At 41.8% G+C, this 26030-nt stretch overlaps 1 protein-coding gene across 1 annotated transcript in view; it reads right to left on the bottom strand.

The window, feature by feature from the left end:
* The window catches only part of PCCA (propionyl-CoA carboxylase subunit alpha), a 326677-nt gene extending 302577 nt beyond the window's left edge, over window positions 1–24100 (bottom strand). Inside the window, exons 1-4 of the mRNA XM_070751229.1 lie at window positions 23959–24100; window positions 8050–8133; window positions 6725–6772; window positions 6554–6622 (exon numbers count right to left, since the gene is read on the bottom strand). Of these exons, the coding sequence (XP_070607330.1) occupies window positions 6554–6622; window positions 6725–6772; window positions 8050–8133; window positions 23959–24048 (291 nt within the window). The 5' untranslated portion in view covers window positions 24049–24100. The remainder of the gene's footprint in view (window positions 1–6553; window positions 6623–6724; window positions 6773–8049; window positions 8134–23958) is intronic.
* Window positions 24101–26030: the final 1930 nt, after the last annotated feature.

Genomic DNA, 26030 nt, shown 5'->3' with positions numbered 1-26030 from the left:
AGGTCTCCAGAACTGAACACAGTATTCCAAATGTGGTCTCAGCAGCACTCTATATAGCGGGATCATAATCTCCCTCTTCCTGCTTGTTATACCTCTAGCTATGCAGCCAAGCATCCTACTTGCTTTCCCTACCGCCTGACTGCACTGTTCACCCATTTTGAAACTATGCTATAAAGCATACTTTACACATTCTATTATATATTCCACAAATATTATTCCTAGGCTATTTTCTCAAATAAAATGTTCTCAAATAAATTTTCTCAAATAAAATGTTTTCTTTCCGACTTAAAATTATTTTGAAACAATTTAAACAAGGACTAAGCCACATTTATTTTTCCATCCATCATGCTCAGATGTTTCTTTCTTTTTTTATGTCGTTTCAATGATATTTTAGACCAAACTGTCACATTTCTAATATAAGGCTTCCCTAAAATTAAGTCCCATCCCTATTGAAGCAATCCTGATTGAAAATAGTTTAAATGATCTTTAAAAACATAATACAATACAGTGATCCCCCGATCATTGCGAGGGTTCCGTTCCAGGACCCCTCGCAATGATCGGTTTTTCGCGAAGTAGCGGTGCGGAAATAAAAACACCATCTGCGCATGCGCAGATGGTGTTTTTACTTCCGCCGCCGCAGCGAGGAGCCGAAGATTGGGGTTTCCCCACCGCCCACGCAAACTCCTCGCTGCCGCTCGCCCGCCCTTCGCCCGCCCACGCCGTTCGCTCGCGCCGCTTCCCAGCTGAGTCCTGAAGCCAATTCGCTTCAGGACTCAGCTGGGAAGCGGCGCGAGCGAACGGCTTGGGCGGGCGAAGGGCGGGCGAGCGGCGGGCGCGCGGGCAGGCAGGCGGCGGACAAGCCGCTCGCTCACGCCGCTCGCTCGCGCCGCTTCCCAGCTGAGTCCTGAAGCCAATTCGCTTCAGGACTCAGCTGGGAAGCTGCGCGAGCGAACGGCGTGGGCGGGCGAAGGGCGGGCGAGCGGCAGCGAGGAGTTTGCGTGGGCGGTGGGGAAACTCCTCGCTGATGCCCGCCGCTCGCCCGCCAGCAAGAGGGGGAAGACCCAGGGAAGCCGCCCAGCAGCTGATCTGCCCGGCGCCATCTACGCATGCGTGGCCATAGAAAAAAAGGGCGCGCATGCGCAGATGGTGTTTTGACTTCCGGGTTGAAAAATCGCCATATAGCCGTTCGCAATGATCGGGATCGCGATACCCGGGGGATCACTGTATTGCCACTAGTAACTAATTCAAGCAAAGAAAGAACAAATGTTTGTTGAAAGCAAAGCAAATCAGAATTAAGAATCCAAAAACTCCATTAAATGTTCATTAACAACATTAATGTTGTTAGTGAAAATATCCATCAGAACATTCCCCCCACTATTTAGAGAGGGAGGGGTTACTAAGTTTGTTTGTCACTGAATGGAAGTTGCTTCTCTAATTATTAATTATATTTTCTTTTCTTTTTTTCTATCTATATTTGTTTTTATACTTTACCATATAGTTATTTTTCAACATTCCTTTATATATGCTTATTACATTTTTTTATGTGAAAAAAATTTAAAAAAGAATAGAAATGCAAAAAAAGAAAGCTCAACCAAATAATAACATATACGGTAATTTTAAAAAAATCCCAGTCAAAATAATTTCTGAAGTAACAAATTCCTAAATAATAAATCATTTCAGCTTTTGAAAAAATTTGACAATACTGTATATAGTGAAATACAATAAGCCTCTGGGAGCATGATAATTAACTGGAAAGCATGCAGTTTTGTTACCAATTCAGAGCCTTAGTTCAATCAACAACAATGGACAGCATTACATCACTTGGCAGACAAAATTCAGCAAGCGTTTAATTATAAGCCCACTATCAGTATTTGTTAAACACTGATGAAGAATTTATCTATTCACAACAATATTTGGATTTATTGCTACTATGGCAATATGGAATACTTTTTATTTTCAAATACTGCATATTACTGTCCTGTTGCATGAAATTCTGATATTAAGATCTAAGTTTTTAATTGCAGCCTATGTTTAAATATTGTTTGTTTAAAAAAATACCTTCATGTTATTGACTTGGTGGAAAATTCATGTGTGTGGAGGCGTGTAAGTTTTGGTGTATTTGGGACTTTTCCCGTGTAATCTTACACGGGAAAAGATGCGAACACACCAAAACATATATACCTATACCTGTAAAAATCTATGAAAACAAATATCTGTCTGTCTGTTCTGTCTGGGTCACAGCAGAAGCCAATACCAACCCAAAAAGAGAAGCCAGACACACCGGTAAAAGGCAAAGGCAATTTTATAAAATTCAAGAAAAACACAGGTAACAGAAAATGTCCTTACAAACAGGAAAATGCTGTATCTTCAAATGTATCCACGAAAGCAAAAGTCCATGCAGCAATACAGGATTCTTGCTGCCAAGCCGAGGCTGTAGATAGCAGACCTACACCTCCCACGGGTCTTCCAAACTGCTGGGCCACAAGCCAGGAACAGAGACGCCGAGAACAAAGCAGGACACCGTAACTCCAAACTGATAACACTCCACATGGCTTCAAGGGCTTGCCTGCCTTTTAAACCCTGCTAAGGAGGACCACACCCAAGCCCAGCTGTTCCTAATTCAGTGCTGATAATACTTCTTTAATTGCTCCTTTCTTTGATCTAAACGTCTCCTGCGCATGTCAATGACGGCTTGTGCTTCATCACCTAATGACTCCAAACTACTGGCTGGGGAGAGCCCCCCCCCCCCCGGGGCTCTCATGCTGTTCTCCTTCATCCCATTCCTGACTTTCCTCTCCCCCGTCCGACTGTTCAGCCCCCTCCTCTTCGCTGTCATCCTCCTCCGGGCATGGAGCCAGCAGAGACACAGCCGGTCCCTGAGCAGCCTCAGGCTGAACCACAACACTATCTATCTATCTATCTATCTATCTATCTATCTATCTATCTATCTATCTATCTATCTATCGTAAGTGTAAATTATAATTTCCTTACATGGAGATTTTGGAAGATTTTAAAGATGCATACAACATTTGTAGTACCGTATTTTCCGGCGTATAAGACGACTGGGTGTATAAGACGACCCCCTAACTTTTCCAGTTAAAATATAGAATTTGAGATATACTCGCCGTATAAGACTACCCCTCTTCTGACTGTCAAAAACTGAGTCTAGGTCTATGATGTACTTGCATTGAGAAAAAAATCTGAACATGATAACACAATATTTTAATTACTAATGATGAAGATCTTATTGTTAAAATTATGAATGAATTATTTAGAGAGAGAGAGCCAAGTGGGAGCACTCTTCTGTCTATCTCTCCATATGTCTCTGTCTATCTGTCTTGTCTGCCTCTCATATTTCTCCTCACCACAATTAAGTTTATTATTATAACTCATCATAATTTGTCAACACAAAAAGGTGAACCTGGCTATTTTTCTTTCTCCTACCATCTATTCTGCAGGTATCTTTCAGTCTAACATGCAGCATGCTGACACCTATGTGAGAATCTATTATGGAATGAGAATCTGTATGTGATATCATGATATGGCAATCCAAACAGCCCATCCATTTTTTTCCTCTTTCCGCACTTTCTGTCTTTATCCTCTTGCAATGTCACTTAAACAGATTTTAACTTGTCGGGTTTAATTAGTGACCCTGCCAATTTTCAGTACTGTGCAGTGTGCTATGATACAGAGCAGGGTGAATAATATGACCTCAGCTTTTAAAGTTATTTTAAAATGTTGCCTAAGAAATATGGAAAGATGATTCTTTTTGGAGGAAAAGTACATTTTCAATGGTTAAACATAAGAACAAATACAAACAGGCAGAAATAAATGCATCCAGTTTAACATTCAATTTTGCAACCACTAATAATGTTGGTCAAGTAGGTACAAAAATACCTGGGGAAATGATCAAAGTCTGGGAAATGGGTCCCTTGTCAGTTAAAAGGAGTGCTGATTTACCACCTGCTAGAGCAGTGATTTTCAACCCTTTTTGAGCCGCGGCACATTTTTTACATTTACAAAATCCTGGGGCACACCATCAACCAAAATTACACAAATCTAATAAATAAATACATACATACATACATACATATACAGTATACACACACACACACACACAAATAACCCCCTCATATATACAATCCCATGTAACATCCCCTTATAAATACAGTCAATCATCAATCATCCCTCCTCAAATTTATACCACTGTCTCATTTCTGGGTTCTTCTCCTGTCTTTCCCCCTTTTCTCTCTCATGTTTCTCATTTCTCTCTCTTCCTCCCTTTTTCCCCTCATTCCTTCTCCCTCTCACTTCTCCTCTTTTTCCATCCCTGTCTCTCTCCCCCCCTTACGTGTGTGTGTGTGTGTGTGTGTGTGTGTGTGTATATATATATACACACTCGAACCATTTCCAAAACCAGTTGAGGGCTGGGGTTTCTTTCTCTTTTATTCTTTTCAAAAACAGGTGTGGGCTGGGGGGGGTGTTTCTTATTATTTGGGTGCTTTTTACCATATGCTTCAAGAATCACCTCTCTCTCTCTCTTTTGTTCTTTCTCTCTCTCATGCTTTCTCTCTCTTGTTCTTTCTATCTCTCTCTGTTGCTCTCTCATTCTCTCTTATTTTCTTTCTCTCCCTCTCTCTTGTTCTCTCTCTCTCTCTTGTTCTCTCTTATTTTCTTTCTGAGGCTCCTCCCACAACGGTGGCTACAGCGGCGCTGGCGATCCGGCCGCTAGCCGCTCCGAGCGCTGTGGGAACGCCCACCCCTCTCACAGTCCGGTCCCGGGCTGACAGTAAAGGGGCTGCTTCCCATCCTCCTTCTCAGAAGGTTTCCTTCTGAGCAAGCTGGCAGGAGGATGGGAAGCAGCCCCTTTACTGTCAGCCCGGGACCGGACTGTGAGAGGGGTGGGCATTCCCACACCGCTCGGAGCGGCTAGCGGCCGCATCGCCAGTGCCGTTGCAGCCACCGCTAATGTAAAGGGGCTGCTTCCCGGCGGCAGGAACTGCGGGGGGTAGCCGGCGTACGCTCCAGCTAACGAGCCCTTGCCGCAGCTATCCGCCGCTTCTTTCTTCTCCGCCTCGCCTCTGCTACTCCCGCCGCCGCCTTTGCTCTCCCCGCCGGGCAAGAGGCAAAGGCGGCGGCGGGAGTAGCGGAGGCGAGGCGGAGAAGAAAGAAGCGGCGGATAGCTGCGGCAAGGGCTCGTTACGCCGGCTACCCCCCGCAGTTCCTGCCGCCGGGAGTGGCGCTCCACCCCAGCAAAGCCAGCGGCGGGAGCGGCAGCGTCCAGCCCTCTAGCCGGCGCCTCGCCAGCTATCCGCCGCTTCTTTCTTCTCCGCCTCGCCTCCGCTACTCCCGCCGCCGCCTTTGCTCTCCCCGCCGGGCAAGAGGCAAAGGCGGCAGCGGGAGTAGCGGAGGCGAGGCGGAGAAGAAAGAAGCGGCGGATAGCTGCGGCAAGGGCTCGTTACGCTGGCTACCCCCCGCAGTTCCTGCCGCCGGGAGTGGTGCTCCACCCCAGCAAAGCCGGCGGCGGGAGCGGCGGCGTCCAGCCCTCTCTAGCCGGCGCCTCGCCAGCTATCCGCCGCTTCTTTCTTCTCCGCCTCGCCTCCGCTACTCCCGCCGCCGCCTTTGCTCTCCCCGCCGGGCAAGAGGCAAAGGCGGCGGCGGGAGTAGCGGAGGCGAGGCGGAGAAGAAAGAAGCGGCGGATAGCTGCGTCAAGGGCTCGTTACGCCGGCTACCCCCCGCAGTTCCTGCCGCCGGGAGTGGCGCTCCACCCCAGCAAAGCCGGCGGCAAAGCGGCGGTGTCCAGCCCTCTAGCGGGCGCCTCGCCAGCTATCCACCGCTTCTTTCTTCTCCGCCTCGCCTCCGCTACTCCCGCTGCTGCCTTTGCTTTCCCCGCAGGGCAAGATCCGTATCCGGCGTATAAGACGACCCCCCACTTTGGAAAAGATTTTCAGGGGTTAAAAAGTCGTCTTATACGCCGGAAAATACGGTACTACCTGTCTAGTAAAAATATCATCGAAAGTATGTTAGATGGATATTAACATCACAAATTATTCTTCTTTCCAAGCTTCTCAGCTCATACCTAGTGTGGGTTTATCGTTTCTATGGTAGCAGAAATACATAAAACACCACTGTATTATTCAATCACCTAGTGGCAATGTTCCCACAAGTGATTTCTTTTTTTAAATGTCCTCTTACTACGTAATTACTACATATTGATATTGAAGAATATAGGAATGTCTATTATTTCATTGTTAAAATGTGTTAATTATTATTAGCACTATGAAGAATTCAAAGATGTATTTAAAGATAAATAGAAACTTTCTATCATGATTTAGATTGCCCCTCTCGTCATATTCTTTGTTAATAGAATTTTGGATATCTTAATATCCTTTTCAAAATATATTTGATTGAATAAAAAGGAATCCTTTTATGAAATGATATTTCCTTAAGAAGGGACATCCTATTCAAACAAACGTAGCTTAAAATAATGGCAAATATTCATATCAACACAGATAATAATCTAGAAAGTAATATTAGAACAATGGGTACTTACAGCATTTGAATCAACATCACTGTGTATGGCAACTGTTTTAATCCCCATCTTCTTGCATGTTTTAATTACCTAGTCAGGGAGTGAGGTGGGAAAAATTACTTCTTTTAGTTAAATGCTTAAAGTAAAAATCAAAGAACTACATAATAACTACGATTTTGAGATGTTACTTACCCTGCAGGCAATTTCACCTCTGTTTGCAATAAGAAGCTTATCAAAGGTCTAGTGAAGGAATGAAAAAGAAAAAAGTATCCTTTGTAAATATAATGTAAACAGAGATACTTACACTTACTGGTTTCATTCAATGAATACACAAAATGTGAAATCTAATTGTTAAATATATTAAAAATAATTATTTATAAAATGTTATTATGATTTCATGGAAAGAAAACTGACCTAAGAATGGTAAACAGACGTAAAACAAACTTGTGCATTCTCTTTTTTTAAAACCTTTATTTAGTTAAGCAGAACAAAAAAAAATATTTTAAAAAGGAAAAAGGAGGACAAAATTATCACAGAAATGTATGTGAATGTCTGTGTATGTTTACATACAAAAATATTTACACAACAGTTTCAACAATGGATACCATAGTTGACAATAACCTATACATTACCCATATCTGTAAGCAATTTATTCATAAGTTGCAAATAACTTCAGGTCATTGTAAATAGGACAATGAATATAGTTTTTCAACAGTGAAAGATTAATGCAGAGGTGTCGAATTCATGGCCATGGGCCAGATGCATCAGGCACTGGCCACATTCATGTCCAGTTTAGTGACAATGGGGTGGGTGGGTCACAATACGTCACATGATGCCTTTAATGAACCTTTGTTGTCCCTTGGGAGTTGGGCAGCATATAAGTACGATGGATGGATAGATGGATGGATGGATGGATGGATGAATACATAAATAGATAGATAGATAGATAGATAGATAGATAGATAGATAGATAGATAGATAGATAGATAGATAGATAGATAGATAAATTGTGCCTTTAATGAGACATTAGCAGAGAGATGGATATTCCTATCATTTCTATGTAATGATATGCAACTGTGTATTGTGATATGTACTATGTACTATGATATGTACTATGTAACTGTGCAACGTCTTATTAATCTCCAATCTATGGATGAATGAAACAACAACAGAAGCTGTTGTTGTTAATTAATAAATTAATAAATAATAAATAATAAATTAATAAATTAAATTAATAAATAATAAATAATAATTTAAATTAATAAATAATAATTCATTAAAAAATACATCTGATTTCATTTCATTTAAATCAAATCTTACAAATGAAATTAAATAGTTAACGTATTTGCAGCCATGAATTAAATGACTTGCCCCTATCGTTACACTAAAAATTAGAGTCAGAATGATTGTCTGAGAAAACTGCTCTTCTCCTTTAAGCCTTAGGACATATACTTTAACTCTTTAATGTTTTAAAAATTAATATAAGCTATACTATATCTGGAAACATAAATAATTACCTTTTCATTTGGATTATAAACCGTTGAGTGAAAGCCATGAGAAGTGACAAGGCACCATCTATGTCCTGCAAGCCGTACAACATTCTGCAAAGGAAAGAAAATAAATGAAATATTAATCCAGATCTTGGGAAAAGGCTACTTTTTACCAACTGTATAACAAAATAAGAAAAAAAGAATTTTGCCAACCTGTGAAAATGATTTGCATGCCGATTATACAAATATTAATACATAGTACAAAATATTTATTAAATATTTATTAATATTAAACAATGGAAATATTTTAACATTTCAAGTAATGTAATGAGTTTCTACATCAAATTAAATCAAATCAAAACAGAGTTGGGGTGGCGCAGCAGGTAGAGTGCTGTACTGCAGGCCACTGAAGCTGACTGTAGATCTGTAGGTCAGCGGTTCAAATCTCATCACCGGCTCAAGGTTGACTCAGCCTTCCATCCTTCGGAGGTGGGTAAAATGAGGACCCGGATTGTGGGAGCAATAGGCTGGCTCTGTTAAAAAGTGCTATTGCTAACATGTTGTAAGCCGCCCTAAGTCTAAGGAGAAGGGCGGCATAAAAATTGAATAAATAAATAAATAAGTTGCATAAATAAATTAATGTCTTGATTAAACATAAAATAGTGTCAGAATAACAGAAAAGAATGGGAAGAACCTCCTAGTCCACTGATGGCGAACCTAGGGCAAGGGGGCCACAGATGGCACGCGGAGCCATATCTGCTGGCACACGAGCTGTTACCCTATCTCAGCTCCAATGTGCATGTGTGTGCTGGCCAGCCTATTTTTTGCTCAGACAGAGGTTCTGGGAGGCTGTTTTTGGCTTCCAGAGAGCCTAGGGAGGGGATGGGGAGGACTTTTTTACTCTCCCACGGCTCCAGGGAAGCCGAGTCTACGGAGAGGGGCGGCATACAAACAAACAAACAAACAAACAAATAAAATAAAATAATAAATAAAATAATAAATAAAATAATAAATAAATAAATAAATAAATAAATAAATACATAAATAAATGATATGAGCCTATTTGGGTCTGCCAGAAGTTAGGAAACAGTCCATTTCCAGACTCCAGAGGGCTTCCGGGAGCGAGAGAAGTTATTTTCACCCTACCCAGGCATTGAATTATGGGTTTGGGCACTCATGCATGCATGATAGCACACGTCCACACTCTTTCGGCACTCAAGGGAAAAAAGGTTCGCCATCACTGTCCTAGTCCAACCCCCAGCTCAAGCAAGAGACACTATACCAGTGATGGTGAAGCTTTTTTGGTCCCTGTGCCAAAAGGGTGTGTGTGGGTGTGCTAGCATGTGTGCATGTGCCCACACCCCTTTCCTCCTCTCCCCCACGCATGTGCACACACATACCCGCTCTCTCCCTGCAAATGCGCACAGGCCTCACTGAAGCCTGAAACATAAAAACACGGCCAAAGGGGAAAACCGGAAGTTCAGGAAAACGCACTTTTGGTTTGCCCATTGTGCTGTTTTTTGCATTCTGGAGGGTTCAGAAAAGCTTCCTGAAGCCCCAGAGTGCAAAAAAACAGCCCAACGGATAAACCGGAAGTTCGGAAAGCGCACTTCTAGTTTTGCCCATTATGTTGTTTCTTGCACTCCAGTGCTTCAGGAAGCTTCCCTGAACCCTCCAGGGTTTAAAAAACAGCACAATGGGCAAACCGGAATTCCATTTTCTGAACTTCCGGGTTTGTTTGTTTGTTTGTTTGTTTGTTTGTTTATTCATTCGTTTATTTATTTATTTATTAGATTTGTATGCCGCCCCTTTCCGTGGACTCGGGGCAGCTCACAACACAATAAAACAATTCATAACAAATCTAATAATATACAATTTAAAATTTAAAATAGTTTTAAAAAACCCATTTTTAAGCAGACATAATTACAAACATACCATACATAAATTATATAGGCCCGGGGGGAGATATCTCAATTCCCCCATGCCTGACGACAAAGGTGGGTTTTTAGGAGTTTACGAAAGGCAAGGAGGGTAGGGGCAGTTCTAATCTCTGGGGGGGGCTGGTTCCAGAGAGTCGGGGCCGCCACAGAGAAGGCTCTTCCCCTGGGGCCCGCCAACCGACATTGTTTAGTTGACGGGACCCGGAGAAGGCCGACTCTGTGGGACCTAATCGGTCGCTGGGATTCGTGCAGCAGAAGGCGGTCTCGGAGGGTTGTCCACTGGCAGGTTTTTTTGCATTCCGGAGCTTCACGGAAGCTTCACGGAAGCATCCAGAGGGTGAAACAACCTTTCCCAAGGCTGAAAAACAGCTGGCCAGAACACATATGGTCTTAACTGTGCCTACTCATTTCTCAGACATGGATTTCAGTTTTAAAATTACAGGTTTCAATTCAAGCTTCCCTGTTTGTTTTTCATTTTGCTCTTTAAAGCAGCAACGGCTGAAAATCTGAGTCACACGTATGGTGTTGCAAAGGAAATTAGTACTTTCATGGTCTTCTTGCTTAATTATTTGTATTCAGCTCGCCCATTAATCAAGATTTCAGGAATAAGCAGCATTTGGAACTTGATTTTCAGAAAGGTGTCAAAACAGAAATCGGTTAATAGTTCTTCTTCAGGAATCAGCATATCTCTTTTCAGTTCAACAAAGGTTCTCTAATTCAGTTATGCTTTAAATTCGTGTATCAGGAAAATGTTTCTTAAAATGGAAATTTCACTGAAAAGGATGATTCCAACTACTATAGTTCTTCATACGGTCACCATTTTTATATTAACTACTTTCAATAAAACATTTAACACAATGAAATATTTCCAGAAATTTACTTATTTTCCTGTATGTTTTTAATTAAAGAATTTCAATATGTCACACTGAGTCGAAGAATATTATTATTATTATTATTATTATTATTATTATTATTATTATTATTATTGTTGTTGTTATTATTAATTAGATTTGTATGCCGCCCCTCTCCATAGACTCGGGGCGGCTCACAACAATAACAAAGATAATGTAAGAACAAATCTAATAATTTAAAAAACACTAAAACCCCCATTATTAAAAGCAAGAAATGCAGGTTTAATTATCCTATAAGAATAGCTTTTCGTAGTCCACAACTCTTCTAATCACACTATGGGAAAGCATCAGGTTGAGGAAGGTAGCTCAGAATATTTGCCTAATCAGGATGAAATGTTAATGAGTTTGGAGTTACTTTTTTCATATTTTTAGATTATATTTTTACTTTAAACTCAAGAATATAGTATATCTAGTTTGCTAAATAACTATTGACAAATAGAATATATTGTTGACATTTGAATATGAGGTATGAAGAGTAATTAGCTTCATCAGAACTTCCATATTTTGAATCAAAAGTCTATGTATACATTGCACAGTGGAATCACATAGCACCAAGAGTTTTAGCTTGAGTAACTGTATGGACTACCAGTTTGACACTCCTGCCGTAGACCATGCTTCATCTATATCAGTGATGGCGAACCTATGGCATGGGTGCCACAGGTATCATATGGAGCCATATCGGCATGTGAGCTGTTGCCCTAGCTGAGCTCCAACTTTGTGCATGTGTGTGCTGGCCAGCTTATTTTTGGCTTGCACAGAGGCTCTGGGAGGATGTATTTGGTTTCCAGAGAACCTCCGGCAGGATGGGGGAGGACATTTTACCCTCCCCTGGCTCTAAGGAAACCTTTGGAGCCTCCGGAGGGCAAAACACGGGCCTACTGGGCCTACCAGAAGATGGGAAACAGGCCATTTCTGGCCTCCAGAGGGCCTCCAGAGGGTGGGAGAATCTGTTTTCACCCTTCCCAGGCATTGAATTATGAGTGTCGGCACTTGCACATGCGCGATAGCACCCACCCACCGCTCTTTCGGCACCCAAGGAAAAAAAGGTTCACCATCACTGATCTATATGAATATACAATCAGACCAGTTCAGGAACTTGTATTCTTAGTTAACAGGAAAGTACGGTATATGATAAAGCAAACAGATTTTTTTTTCAGATATGCAACAAATTATAAGAATGAATCATTTTGAACTGAACAAAATATGGAACGTTTGGGTTCTTGGAGGGTTTTGTCTAAACAAAATCCAGAGAAATCACCAAATCAAAAAAGTTGTTATAAGGCTCATGCACATCATCTTCCCTCTTCGCTACTCTTAGTGATTCTTAGCAAGCTATATCCTTACTGGTCCATCCACCCTTTTAACTTTCCAGAATTTCTTTCCTTCCTTCCACTGTCACCAATATATACCCCTATACAGTGTTCCCTCGATTTTTGCGGGTTCAAACTTTGCAAAAAGTCTATATCACGGTTTTTCAAAAATATTAATTAAAAAATACTTCATGGGTTTTTTCTCTATACCACTTATTTATACTTATACAGCTAATATTAACAATTCATTTATTTCTACATTTTCAATGTATCTGGTAATTACAGTGTTCCCTCGATTTTCACGGGTTTAAACTTCGCGAAAAGTCTATACCACAGTTTTTTAAAAATATTAATTAAAAAATACTTCACTGTTTTTTCCCCTATAACACAGTTTTTCCTGCCCAATGACATCATATGTCATTGCCAAACTTTTGTTTGCCTTTAATAAATATTTTTTTAATATACTTTAATAAATAAACAGGGTGAGTAATAATCTAAATGGTTGCTAAGGGAATGGGAAATTGCAATTTAGGGGTTTAAAGTGCTAAGGGAAGGCTTGTGATACTGTTCATAGCCAAAAATAGTGTATTTACTTCCGCATCTCTACTTCGCGGAAATTCGACTTTTGCGGGCGGTCTCGGAACGCTTCCCCCGCGAAAATCGAGGGAACACTGTATACTTGTTCTGTTTTGCTTCCCAAAACAGTATATCCTACAGTTCTACCTGAAATCTGATTGTCTCTTTATTCCTTCCATATCATGTCAATCAAAGCAAGTCTCCCACCAGAGCATGATTCTATGATCTGCCCATCCCCAAACTTTCCTCCTTTCTCTCAGCTACCAGTACCAATATCCTTGGCTGTTTCCCTGATCTTTCTCTATATTTCACTCTATATTCAAAACAGTTGTTTCATTCTGTACATAGACCAAGATATCTGAAACATGTATGCTTGGGCTCAGGTATGGCTCACCCAATACCAGCTATTTTATACAAAGAATGATCCATCCACAAAATACAAATCACAGCAACTCCTTATGTAAAACAAAATAAATACTATATAGTGTAGAAGAATTACAAACAGTGATATACCCGAGTCTACGGAGAGGGGCGGCATACAAATCTAATTAATTAATTAATTAATTAATTAATAATAGATAGATAGATAGATAGATAGATAGATAGATAGATAGATAAATAATATAATATAATATGGTTATGAAATTTAGCGTATATAAAATATTTTTCATATTTTTTTAATCAACAAAAGTAAAATACAAAACAGAAAAACAAACATTCAGTACTAACAATGAAAAGGAAAATAATATGTTCAAAAAAGGAACAAGAAAAAAACACCCAAATGTCAAATAAATTTAATATAAAGAATCCATCTCAGCTGGATGCTGAAAAATAAGTTTTTAATAGATTCTCCTCCAATTAAATGACAGATCTACAAACAGTTACAAGCCTTTCCATCCATATTTATAAAAAATATTATATAAAATAAATAAATATTCCAGATGTGAAAATCTATCTAATAAGTAAAGGAATCCAACATTTAATCATATTTATATATATAAAAGGGGAAAAGTCAACAGATTAACACAAATGTTACCCTAATCTTCAAATCTCTTGTTAACCATCTATTATTGTATTTAACATGTAGAAAGTCCACAGAGGGATTCCAGTCTCTTATAAAATTGACTAGTCCATTGTCTCTAATCAAGGCAATAAATTTTGCAATCTCTGCTAATTCAATCCCTCATCAACTGTCTGCATTTCCTCTTTCCAGTGCTCAGTTTATATAATCCTTACATCATGTAAAGAAATAATATCCCAAACTGCTTTTAAATTGGTTTGTCCATAATACCTAAAAGAAAAGCTCCAGGTTTGACTAATCTTTCTCTTCAATATTTCCTGCATTAAAATTATTGTACTTATCCACTATGATTTAACATACTTGCAAGATCATCCCACATTATATCTGGATTTTGATTACATTTCCAACAATTGTCCAACACTTGTTGGAAATCCCACTATACATTTTTTCTAGTCTGTCTGGGGTCAAATACCAATGATGCACCATTTTAATTTAAAACATTATTTCAAACTAATTCAAAATAAACTTTAAACAATTAGTCCATACATTCTCCCATTTATCTAGTGTTATGTTTTACCCAAAGTTTTTTGTCCATTTTACCATGTAATCTTTGTGTTCTGCCAGGCTCTATGGTAAGAGTCTCCTGAGTCACACGTTTGAAAATTCAAAACAATGTTCTTTATCACAAAATTCAAAAGAAACAAAGCACCCTTTTTGTATTGCAAAGAGCACTTGTCCCAAAACAACCTTGTAGGCTGTACAATTCCCTTAATCAGTCCTTAAGTACTTAGCTAGCAGCTGTGAAGAAACGTCAAAGCCCTCCTTCTTCCAACAAAGTGAGACACACACACTTTGCTCTGCTTTGGTTTCAAAGGCGTGAAAAATCAACAAAGTCTGGAAAACAGCAAGGCACGGTCCTGAAGAACTGCGATCAGATAATCTTCCACAACGGCCAAACCAACACGCTGCTATTTGTATCAGCAGCTCTAATTACTAGAGCCCCACCCAAACACAGGTAGCCTCTCTTATCTCCTGTAATATGTCCTCAATTGGTCACTTCTACGCATAACTCTGCGCCTGCGTGGGTCCAAGACTTCCGCATCCGAATCGACCGAAGATAATGGAGATTGGCTTCCTGGGCTGTGTGCCAAGCCCCCCTCTTCCAAATCACTCCCACCTTCTTCTTCGTCCGAGGAAACTGCACTACCTGACTGTCCGCAATAAAACAGGCCTATGACATGTTGATGTTTCCCCTGCATCCACCTCCACATTCCTTGGAGCAGGAGATGGGCCAGAGCCAACCACAACACTTTGACATATTCATAAAATATCTAAAAGAAATGAAATACAGTGATCCCCCGCTCGTTGCGAGGGTTCCGTTCCAGGACCCCCCGCAACGAGCGGGTTTTCGCGAAGTAGCGCTGCGGAAGTAAAAACACCATATGCGCATGTGCAGATGGTGTTTTTACTCCCGCAGCGCTAGCGAGGAGCCGAAGATTGGGGGCGGCGCGGCTGTTTTAAAATGTCGCCGCCGGCATGGGGGGCTTCCTAGCAGCCCCCCAAACCTGGGTTGGGGGTCCGGGGGGTGCTGGCAAGCCCCCCATGCCGGCGGCGACATTTTAAAACAGCCGCGCCGCGCTGGCTGTCGCCGCTTTCGAGCTGAGTCCCGGAGCGAATTCGCTCCGGGACTCAGCTCAAAAGCGCCGACAGCCAGCGCCAGCGAACGGCTTCTCCGCGCTGGCTGTCGCCGCTTTCAAGCTGAGTCCCGGAGCGAATTCGCTCTGGGACTAAGCTCCAAAGCGCCGACAGCCAGCGCCAGCGAACGGCTTCTCCGCGCTGGCTGTCGCCGCTTTCGAGCTGAGTCCCGGAGCGAATTCGCTCCGGGACTCAGCTCAAAAGCGCCGACAGCCAGCGCCAGCGAACGGCTTGTCCGCGCTGGCTGTCGCCGCTTTCGAGCTGAGTCCCAGAGCGAATTCGCTCCGGGACTCAGCTCAAAAGCGCCGACAGCCAGCGCCAGCGAACGGCTTGTCCGCGCTGGCTGTCGCCGCTTTCGAGCTGAGTCCCGGAGCGAATTCGCTCCGGGACTCAGCTCAAAAGCGCCGACAGCCAGCGCCAGCGAACGGCTTCTCCGCGCTGGCTGTCGCCGCTTTCGAGCTGAGTCCCGGAGCGAATTCGCTTCAGGACTCAGCTCGAAAGCGGCGAGAATGAACGGCGTGGGCGGGCGAAGGGCGGGCGGCAGCGAGGAGTTTGCGTGGGCGGTGGGGAAACTCCTTGCTGATGCCCGCTGCTCGCCCTCCCGCCAGCAAGAGGGGGAAGACCCAGGGAAGCCGCCCAGCAGCTGATCTGCCGGGCGCCATCTACGCATGCGTGCCCATAGAAAAAAAGGGCACACATGCGCAGATGGTGTTTTGACTTCCGGGTTGAAAAATCGCAAATTACCCTGTTCGCAATGGTCGGGGACGCAATAACCGGGGTATTACTGTATGTGTAAAGTAGTGATGACCACATCAACAGCTGCTGAAAGAAATGTCTTCAGGGATGAATGGCTTTTGGTTATTTGAAATTTAAGAGAGTTTTTTTCATGGGACTAATCAAAGACTGAGATTGTTCCTGATCATAGACATCTGTGAAGTCACGTAATTGTCATAATACTCTAACTGCTGCTGACAGGAAGGCAATTAATTTGGCACAAAAAACCATTGGTTGCCCTCCACTGGATGATATCGCCAGGACGCACTGCTTTAGCAGAGTAAGGAAGATACTCAAAGATGATTCACACCCTGGCCAGTATCTCTTCGCACTTCTACCATTGGACTGAAGACATTGAAGCAAATAGATTTCAAAATAGTTCCTATCCTTGGGCTGTCAGACTCTTAAACACAACCACAATCATTCCACTCACAGAAGGAAACATATGACTAGTTTTTCCATTTCTTTTTGTTTTTTCTAATTACTTGCCTAGAGATTATTCTTCATACTATTCACGTTGTTTGTATTTTTTTCTCATGGATTGCACCAGTGAGGCTAAAACCATTTCGTTGTATACATGATGTACAGTGACAATAAAGGCTATTGTTATTAGTTGTTTATTGTGTTCAATTATTTTCACTCACCAAGTTCAAGGAAAAAAGAGAAGCATTTTTCTCACCCCACTGGAAATGGCCCATCCCGCTCATACCAGCAGAGGTGGCATGCTGCGGGTCCCATCAGTCTGAGAAATTTGGCTGGTAAGGTCCAGGAAAAAGAGTCTTCTCTGCTGTTGCTCCTGCCTTCTGGAATATCCCCCCCCCCACCGTGCATGTGCAGAAGCAAAAAAATAGCTGAAATCTCTTGCGCACACACATCCCCTTTGAAGATTTTGCTTCCTGCGCATGTGCAGAAGCAAAAACACACTAGGACAGTGATGGCGAACCTATGGCATAGGTGGCACGCGGATCCATATCCCTAGGTTAGATCCAACGTGAATGTGTGCCGGCCAGCTTATTTTTGGCTCGCACAGAGGTTCTGGGAGGGTGCTTTTAGCTTACAGAGAGCTTCCGGGGGGGATGGGGGAGGGTGTTTTTACCCTCCCCCAGCTACCGGGAAGCCTTTGGAGCCTGGGGAGGGAGAAATATGAGCCTGCTGGGCCCACCAGAAGTTGGGAAACAGGCCGTTTCCCGCCTCCAGAGGGCCTCGAGGAGGCGGAGGAAGCTGTTTTTGCCCTCCCCAAGAATTGAATTATGGGTGTGGGCACTCGAACATGTGCGATAGCCCACATGCACGCTCTTTTGGCATCTGAGGGAAAAAAAGGTTTGCCGTCAGTGCACTAGGATATAGACGCTACACTAGAAATTATGCAGGTTTTGGTCCGGTCACTTGGCTTTGTGTCTGCATACTATGGCGTGCCTGCTTCAGCCATGAGAGGTTGCTGGCTTGATGCCCGGTGGCCGGTGAAATCAGGTACATGTGTGGCCCCAGTCTCCTCTGGTTTTGGGAAGCGCAGGATCCAGGACGAGCGCTGAAGGGGATCGGGCATGGTAAATAGAAGAACCAGCAAAGATGCCCCTGAGCATTTTGGGCCGGAGAAGATGGGGTGGGAGGAAAATAAAGTTTGTTCCACATTACTGACTTTCACCATCTCTTGCCTTGGGGATAAAGCAGGCGGGACTCGGGCCTGTAGTGTTGCCTAAAAAGAGCACTGGGGGGACCAACCCAGTTTGTCTGCCATTCCAAAGGGTTCTGCCATCTAGGCATGACAGGAAGAAGGGAGGAAATAAAAGCAACCACCTGAGTCCTCTAGTTTCTCTGCATGCTCCCTCAGAGGAAGACAAAAACAAGGTGTTTCACTTCCTCAGGTAGAATGGTAGACGGTCCGCAAGGTCAGGCAGTTATATTTCAGCACTGGTGGCAGAAACGACCATAAATATCTTCTCTCCCATTGACAATACAAAGTGCAATAAATAATGGTTGGTAATATCTTTTTCATAGCAACCATAATTTACTTCCTGAGGCACCTGATGATCCTAGCCCTCCCTATAGAAATTCCCAAAGAAGAGGACAAGCAAGCAGAAATAAGCATCACTCTTCTCCAGTGGTACTGAGGTCAGTCTTTCCCCTTTATGTTGTCCAGAGCAAATCTGCCCATATGGTTTTATGCTTCAGTGAGATAGGGCCTGTTTATTTATTTATTGATTGATTGATTTTGTCCATTGCACAATGAGAGTTATATTGGGTATACAAATAGTAAATATATAGTGAAGGTTATAGAGGATATACTCATAATAAAATATATCTCAGAAACAAACCACCTTCAAATTTTGAAATGATTGGGACTAGAGGAAGAGTAGGAAATGAAATGGCAATACATAGGTAAAGCATTTTCCCAGAAAATCCTGATGCTGATAATTACCTTGTCTGGTAAGGAAACTAAATTGAAACAAGCTCCAAGAGCAAACCAGAAAAAGGTTTTCACTTTCTGTTTCTTCCCCGCTGACCCCATAAGAGAAAATAGGTGTTCAGTTTTTTAAAAATGATGCCTTAACCCCCATATGTATAATTGTATATATAATCATAACTAAAGTGAACAGTATTTTTTTTAAAAAGTTGTCCTACATCAAATTGGAAGAAACTTTTTATTGATATTCAGATAGCAGCTTATGAAAGCAAAGCAGCTTTCACAATGTGAAAATACACAGTTGTAGATAACTGGAATTATTTATTTTAAACCTGACAGAGTATTTTTTTTTGTTTAATTAATGCCAGACTTCTTTTATGGTTGGGGGTCACCACAACATGAGGAACTGTATTAAGGGGTCATGGCATTAGAAAGGTTGAGAACCATTGGGCTAGACATTAATATCTGAATACAGATTCTTCTAAAAAGCATATTTAATGTTTTATTAATCTAAGGGAAATATTAATATGGCAAATCCATATATGATAAGGCAGGGGTTTTCAACCTTTCTAATGCTGCGCCTGCGACCCCTTAGTACAGTTCCTCATGTTGTGGTGACGCCCAACCATAAGTCTAGCGCCAATTCTCCTAACAGAGGTTTAAGCTGATTGGCAGGAAGGTAAGAGGGACACCCCCACTGTAAACACCTGATTGGTCAGATTGTAAAAATATGTTCCAAGGCACCAGAATAGAAGCTTTAGTTCCTAATACCATGGGAAATTTGTCTTTTTCCCATGGTCTTGGGCAGGGGTCCCCAAACTTTTTACACAGGGGGCCAGTTTACTGTCCCTCAGACTATTGGAGGGCCGGACTATAAAAAAAACCTATGAACAAATCCCTATGCACACTGCACAAATCTTATTTAAAGTAAAAAACAAAATGGGAACAAATACAATATTTAAAATAAAGAAGTAATTAAATAATTAAGTAATAAAGTAATTTATACTTCTTTATTAACAAGTAAATTTAAACTTAAATCAACAAACTCCCTCCATTTCTCCTTCCTTCCTTCCTTTCCTCCCTCACTCCTTCTTCTCCATTTCTCTCTTCCCTCTCTCTTTTCTTCCTTCTCTCATTTGTTTCATTTTCCTCTCCCTTGTTTTCTCTCCATCATTTTCTCATTTTTCTCTTTTCTCTCTCTCACTCTTTCCATCTATTCCCCCTTTCTCTCTTCCTCTCTATCTCTCCCTCTTTCTCTCTCTCGTTCTTTCTCTGTGCCTCTCTCTCTTTTTCTTTCTCTCACTCATTCTCTTTCTCTCTCCCTCTTTGTATCTCTCCCTCTTTCTCTCTCTCCCTTTCTCTCTATCTCGCTCCTATCCTCCCCGCCCCTTGCCTCTGTACCGCCTCCTCGCTCAGCAGCAGACCGCGGTGAGTTGACAGGAGATTCAGGAGCTTATTATATCTATTGATAAAATCTTGTGGGCTGCTGCGGGCCGGATAAATTGCCTCAGCGGGCCGCATCCGGCCCCCGGGCCGTAGTTTGGGGACCGCTGGTCTTGGGCAACCCCTGTGAAACGGTCCTTCAACCCTCAAAGGGGTCTTGACTCCCAGGTTGAGAACCACTGCTCTAAGCTAAATAAATGAACATTCCTCTCTATCCAAATAGTAACAACCTCCAGACAATCAGATTCTCAACAGCATCACTTCGTTGGTTAGAGGTCAAGATACACAATTGGATGCCTGCGTATTGATAATGCCTGAGCCCATGGCCAGAGATTATCTTAACCAGAAGGCTTATATAGATTTTAAATAGGAACAGGGAATGTTGAACTCTCAGAAACCATGGAAAAAGGGTCTCAGAGTCAATCCCTTCTCTCTTATCCTCTGAGAATAACCTCAAAAAAGGAGAACCATGGAAATATTGTGCCCCTGTTTTCAATCCAAGAAATTGGAAGAGGGTACCATAATTGACTATAGTAAAGATTAACTAGTGATCAAGCAGTAACAGGCGAGTCACACTACTTCCATGGTGGTCAACCAGAGATCACCACAAGTATAGTTAATGCTATCTCTGTATTGTACAAGGCTTGAAACCTGACTGAAAATGTTCAGGATAATTTGCTTTTTCCAGAGTTATTGAAGTTAGAGGCCTATCATCCTCTTATTGTCATTCTTCTATTTTAGGTAAATTGTATCACTTTGAAATTATTCAGATATATTGAATAAGGTTGCAAACATGTTGTTAACCTATTAAGATCAACTGTCCCATTTATTATGCATATACCACCCAAAAAAATGTCACCTGCAATTTTAAATAGAGGCGGCGTTCTTTTCAGTTTTGAAATCTACTATAGTTAGAACCAAATACGTGCAAGAGTTTCCAGGAGGACAGATAATGTATAGATAATAACTAATCAGATCCAAAATCATGATGTAACTTGAAATCTGGAAAATGTATATCAGCATATATGTCAAATGAACCTTTAATAAAAAGAACTAAGTGCTTGACCATGCCACAAGAAATGTACTATTAATTGCTTTATTTATATTAATATTTATTTAAAATATTTATTTAAAATATTTTAAGTGGAATTAACAAGAAAACACATTTACTTTTATACATTTATTCTCTTCAACTTGAAATGTTATTCTCAGCTAAACAAGGCATTTCCTTAGAAATGATTGTTCCTACAACAGTAAACAAAGCCAAAATAATAATCATAAAAATCTCTTTAGAAAGAAAAATCTACATCTAATTTTCAGCAACAGATTGCTCATACGTGTTCTTTGTCAGAATTTAAATTAGGCTGGACAAGGAAGTATTTTAAACAACATAATCAAATATTCTGGATTATTACCGTATTTCCCAGAAAATAAGAACCTGTCTTATATGTTTTTGAACCCTGAAATAAGTGCTTGGCCTGATTGGATTTATTATCAGGGGATATCTTATTTTGGTTTTTCCAGGTGTTTTTCTTTTTTTATTATAATTATTCATTATATTAGTTCTGTTATATTGTTATATGCTTATTTTGTTAGGCTCATAAGTCTCTTCAATTATGAATTTTGGAGCAGCATATTTCCCACCTTAAATCAATTCAAGCAATATGATAAAAACAGATTTTATCAAAATATTATGATCAACATATAAAGAACACTAGAAACAATCAATCAATTCAAGCAAAACCAAAATCTTCTATTGCTAGAGATAATAAATGTGCATGTTTACTTTCTCCTGTGTTAGTTAATAAAATGATGAAAAAGACTTTCTCATATGCTCTAATTCAAGGTTCAACCTTACAAGAAATTAATCTCTCTATTATTTATCTCATACTGGTAAATAAATTGTATATACTGTACTACCACTATCAAACACAGTCTCTTAGTTTAATTATTGGGCATTTTAATGAACGTATTTTCAGGTTATTGTTGTATGATCTCTTGTCTTCAGCATTTGTGAACTGATTTTAATTAATGTGGAATAAAATCAGTCTTTCTGAATAACTGGGAAAGAATGTGTTTTTCAGTTCAAAGCATATCAGATCAGCATTGTTTTAAAAAGATATAAATCTTTGTGGAACATATGGAAAATCTACATATACAGTACTATCAATACTGCAGCAACAACATGTTTGGACAAATGTCAGTAGCTAATTAACATAACAAGATTAAGTTTCCCTTTGTGCAAGACAGATCCTAAAAACAATTGAACTGTATCAACCTGTCATTTTAATCCCTTATTTCTATAGAAAATACATCTGGATAATTAATTATTTAAAGACATATTTCACCAAGTGAATTCAACAAATGCTTTAGATCAAGAGCATCACTAAGATGTATTTCTGAAAATCATTTCAGAACCAGTCTATGCATAAAATACTTAAAACATCAGAAACAGACTTTACAGATTTCAGTGTAGCCAATAAAGAACAAACAGAAATGATTACTATTCATTAATTTAAAATTACAGAGGACAAATTGTATCTGCCTGACTCTAGCTGTTTGGAAGACTGCTCAGACTCTTCCTTGTTCACCTCTACAAAAGCTTTCCTGTCAAAAAACATTAGGATGTTCAGAGCGATAACATGCAAAGTAGCTTTCCCCAGATCACTTTTGGAATCAACTTTGATTAATGAAATGATGTGTGTGTATGAGTGTCTGTGCCAGGGTGCCTATGCCAACATTAGCACTGATTTCAGTAATGCACGCCGTTAAATAGAGGGTGAGTGAGATTTTTTTTTATTTATTTATTTTGTCAAACAATTATAGGCTGATAATTTGTACAAATAAAACATTAGATAAGTAATGATAAAAAGTAGTAAAAGAAGACAATAGGACATATGCACGCCCCTTACAGACCTCTTAGAAAGGGGGAGAGGTCAATTATTATACTCATTATGATAGAAATCTAAACTTCCACAACTCTACCTGAACCATACTACACTGCTCAAAAAAAAAGAAAGGGAACACATAAACAACATAATATAACTCCAAGTAAATCAAAGTTCTGTGAAATCAAACTGTCCACTTAGGAAGCAGCACTGATTGACAATCAGTTTCATTTTGTTGTCAGCACATTCAACTTTGTACAGAATCAAGTATTCAATGAGAATTTCTCATTCATTCAGATCTAGGATGTGTTCTTTCAGTGTTCCCTTTATTTTATTTTTATTTTTTTGGAGCAGTGTATTTCTCTTCTGCATGGTTTTGTCCGATTCAGCTGCCATGCATCAGGTCCTTTCATGTTTAATATAAAGGAACAGCGGCGATGTGTAGCCAGCACTAACCTCAAGACCAAGCAGGAAAAACCAGGTTACAGATAAGCAGTTTATCCAATGCACTCCTTCCTCCCTCTGCAGGAACCTGTGCATATAATACCGGAGGACCGTTCCGTCTTGCAGTCCTTAATGCAGTTCCAGACCACCACCACCCCCATCCACCACACCCAGAACGCCTGCTGTCCGGATTGGTTTTGTAGTCCCCCCCCCCAAAAAAAAAAAAAAAGCTAAGACAGAACAGAAGCAGTTGGAAACCGAAGACCCCACGCAAGCAGGCGTCCCATCTGCTGGGTTTGTATGCACGTCAATTCCACCCGCTCTCTCCAGACCGGTCTTGGTGCAGCAAATGCAGCCTGTCCCAAACGTGGGCCGGAGAAGGACCGGCGCTCCGGTCTTCCAGCGCTTCTTAATTAAGCTGCTCTGCGGGGAGAACCGCCCGCCTGTCTGCTTTGCCTGCTCCCGCCCCGCTGCGGGCGATGCTCCTTAAGTTAGCTGGCAGCCGCCCGACCGCTTAGAGCCGCCCTCACCGTTGGCGACGCGAGGAACCGCTCCAGATGCCTGTACCGCCACTGCTGCCAAGCGCTCCCCCGGCACAGAGAGGCCGCCACCGCCATCATGCTCGCCGCCGCGATTCCTCTCCTCGGTGCCCGGGTCGCCCTTTCACCTCGCGCGCCTACGACCAATCAGAGGCGCCCTTTCCCGGCGGCGCCCACACGCCGCGCCACGCCCCTTTCGCCTCGCGCCTTGCCTGAGGGAGGCGGAGGAGGCCGGCTGGCTTCTCTTCAGAGGAGTTTCAAGCCGGTGGAGGAGGCGGCGGCGTTAGAGAAGACAGGACCGCGGCTGCGGTGACCTTGATCAGTGAGAGGCTGCCAGAAGAGCCCTGTCAGTGTACTTTGTACAGCTGGGCTTAAAATCCGTTGGTAGCCTTGGATGGAAATCCTAAAGTGTTTGTTATAGTGACCACCTAACATTATTGTCAAAAGCAGTGTTACCCAAGCTTGGGAACTTGAAGATATCTGGACTTCAACTCCCAGAATTCCCCAGCCAGCTGGCTGGGGAATTCTGGGAGTTGAAGTCCAAATATCTTCAAGTTCCCAAGCTTGGGAAACACTGGTCAAAAGGCATTAAGAACCGTTAACCTAATCGTGAGTAGCTTTTTCTCTGGCAATATGACACTGCTAACCAGAGTATGCAAAACATTTTATTTATTTATTTATTTATTTATTTATTTATTCGTTTTGTTTTTTTTTAATGCCACCCTTCTCCTTAGACTCAGGGTGGCTTACATGTTAGTTATTTATTTATTTATTCATTCATTCATTCATTTATTCATTTATTTATTCATTTATTTAATAGATTTTTATGCCGCCCTTATGTTAGCAATAGCACTTTTTAACAGAGCCAGCATATTGCCCCCACAATCCGGGTCCTCATTTTACCCACCTTGGAAGGATGGAAGGCTGAGTCAACCTTGAACCTGTGATGAGATTTGAACCGCTGACCTGCAGATCTACAATCAGCTTTAGTGGCCTGCAGTACAGCACTCTACCTGCTGCGTCACCTCGGCTCATTTGCTAGGCCAATTCTCGAATACAGGCTCACCCGTCTGGAACACACACTGCATATCTGACATTAATACAATCAAGAGAATCCAGAAATATTTCACAGGAAGAGCCTTGCACTGCTCTGCGGGCAGCAGAATACCTTATTCTACCAGACTTGAAGTTTTGGGTTTAGATGGCTTACAGCAGTGATGGTGAACCTTTTTTCCCTCGGGTTCCGAACGAGTGTGTGCGCAAGTGCCCACACCCATAATTCAATGCCTGGGGGGGTGAAAACAGCTTCCCCCACCCGCTGGAGGCCCTCTGGAGGCTGGTAATGGCATGTTTCCCAACTTCTGGAGGGCACAGTAGGCTCGTGTTTCACCTCCCCAGGCTCCAAAGGCTTCCCTGGAGCCAGAGGAAGGTAAAAACGCACTCCCCCACCCCATCAGAGACTCTGGAAGCCAAAAATGTCCTCCCAGAGCCTCTGTGCGTGCTAAAAATCAGCTAGCCGGCACACACATGCACATTGGAGCTGAGCTAAGGCAATGGCTCGCATGCCAACAGATATGGCTCCACATGCCACCTGTGGCACCCATGCCATAGGTTCGCCGTCACTGGCTTAGAGCTACTTTGCCTTCATTGTGATCTAAATGTAGTTCATAAAATCAGCTACCACAATCAGTAGTGGGTTCCTACCAGAACGGTAATGGACGTCGCACTTGTAGTAAAAGTTGATCTGCTTGCGCAGCTTTGGGTCTTTGGCATTCGTGTGCGTTCCAGCATGTTTTCGATTTTATGCAAAGCAAAATCTTATGAGGGGACATGTGTGGTGTGAGATTTCAGCAATTTTTTGCTTCTGCGCATGCGTAGAAGGAAAAACATGCTGGCATCTGCGCGCATGCCAGAGACCTAAAGCTGCATTCATAGCACACCAGTAGCAGCAGTAAGGGCAATCCACCCCTGACCACAATGTCCTATTTGTCAATGAACACCTTCAGCCGCAATAATACACGAGCATACAATAGATTCAAACTCAGGGTAAATCACTCCAAACT

Source organism: Erythrolamprus reginae, chromosome 4 (assembly GCF_031021105.1).
Source record: "Erythrolamprus reginae isolate rEryReg1 chromosome 4, rEryReg1.hap1, whole genome shotgun sequence".
In the NCBI taxonomy this organism is placed as follows: domain Eukaryota; kingdom Metazoa; phylum Chordata; class Lepidosauria; order Squamata; family Dipsadidae; genus Erythrolamprus; species Erythrolamprus reginae.
Note: the sequence above shows the minus strand (reverse complement) of the source record. Positions and strands in the feature narration are given on the sequence as shown.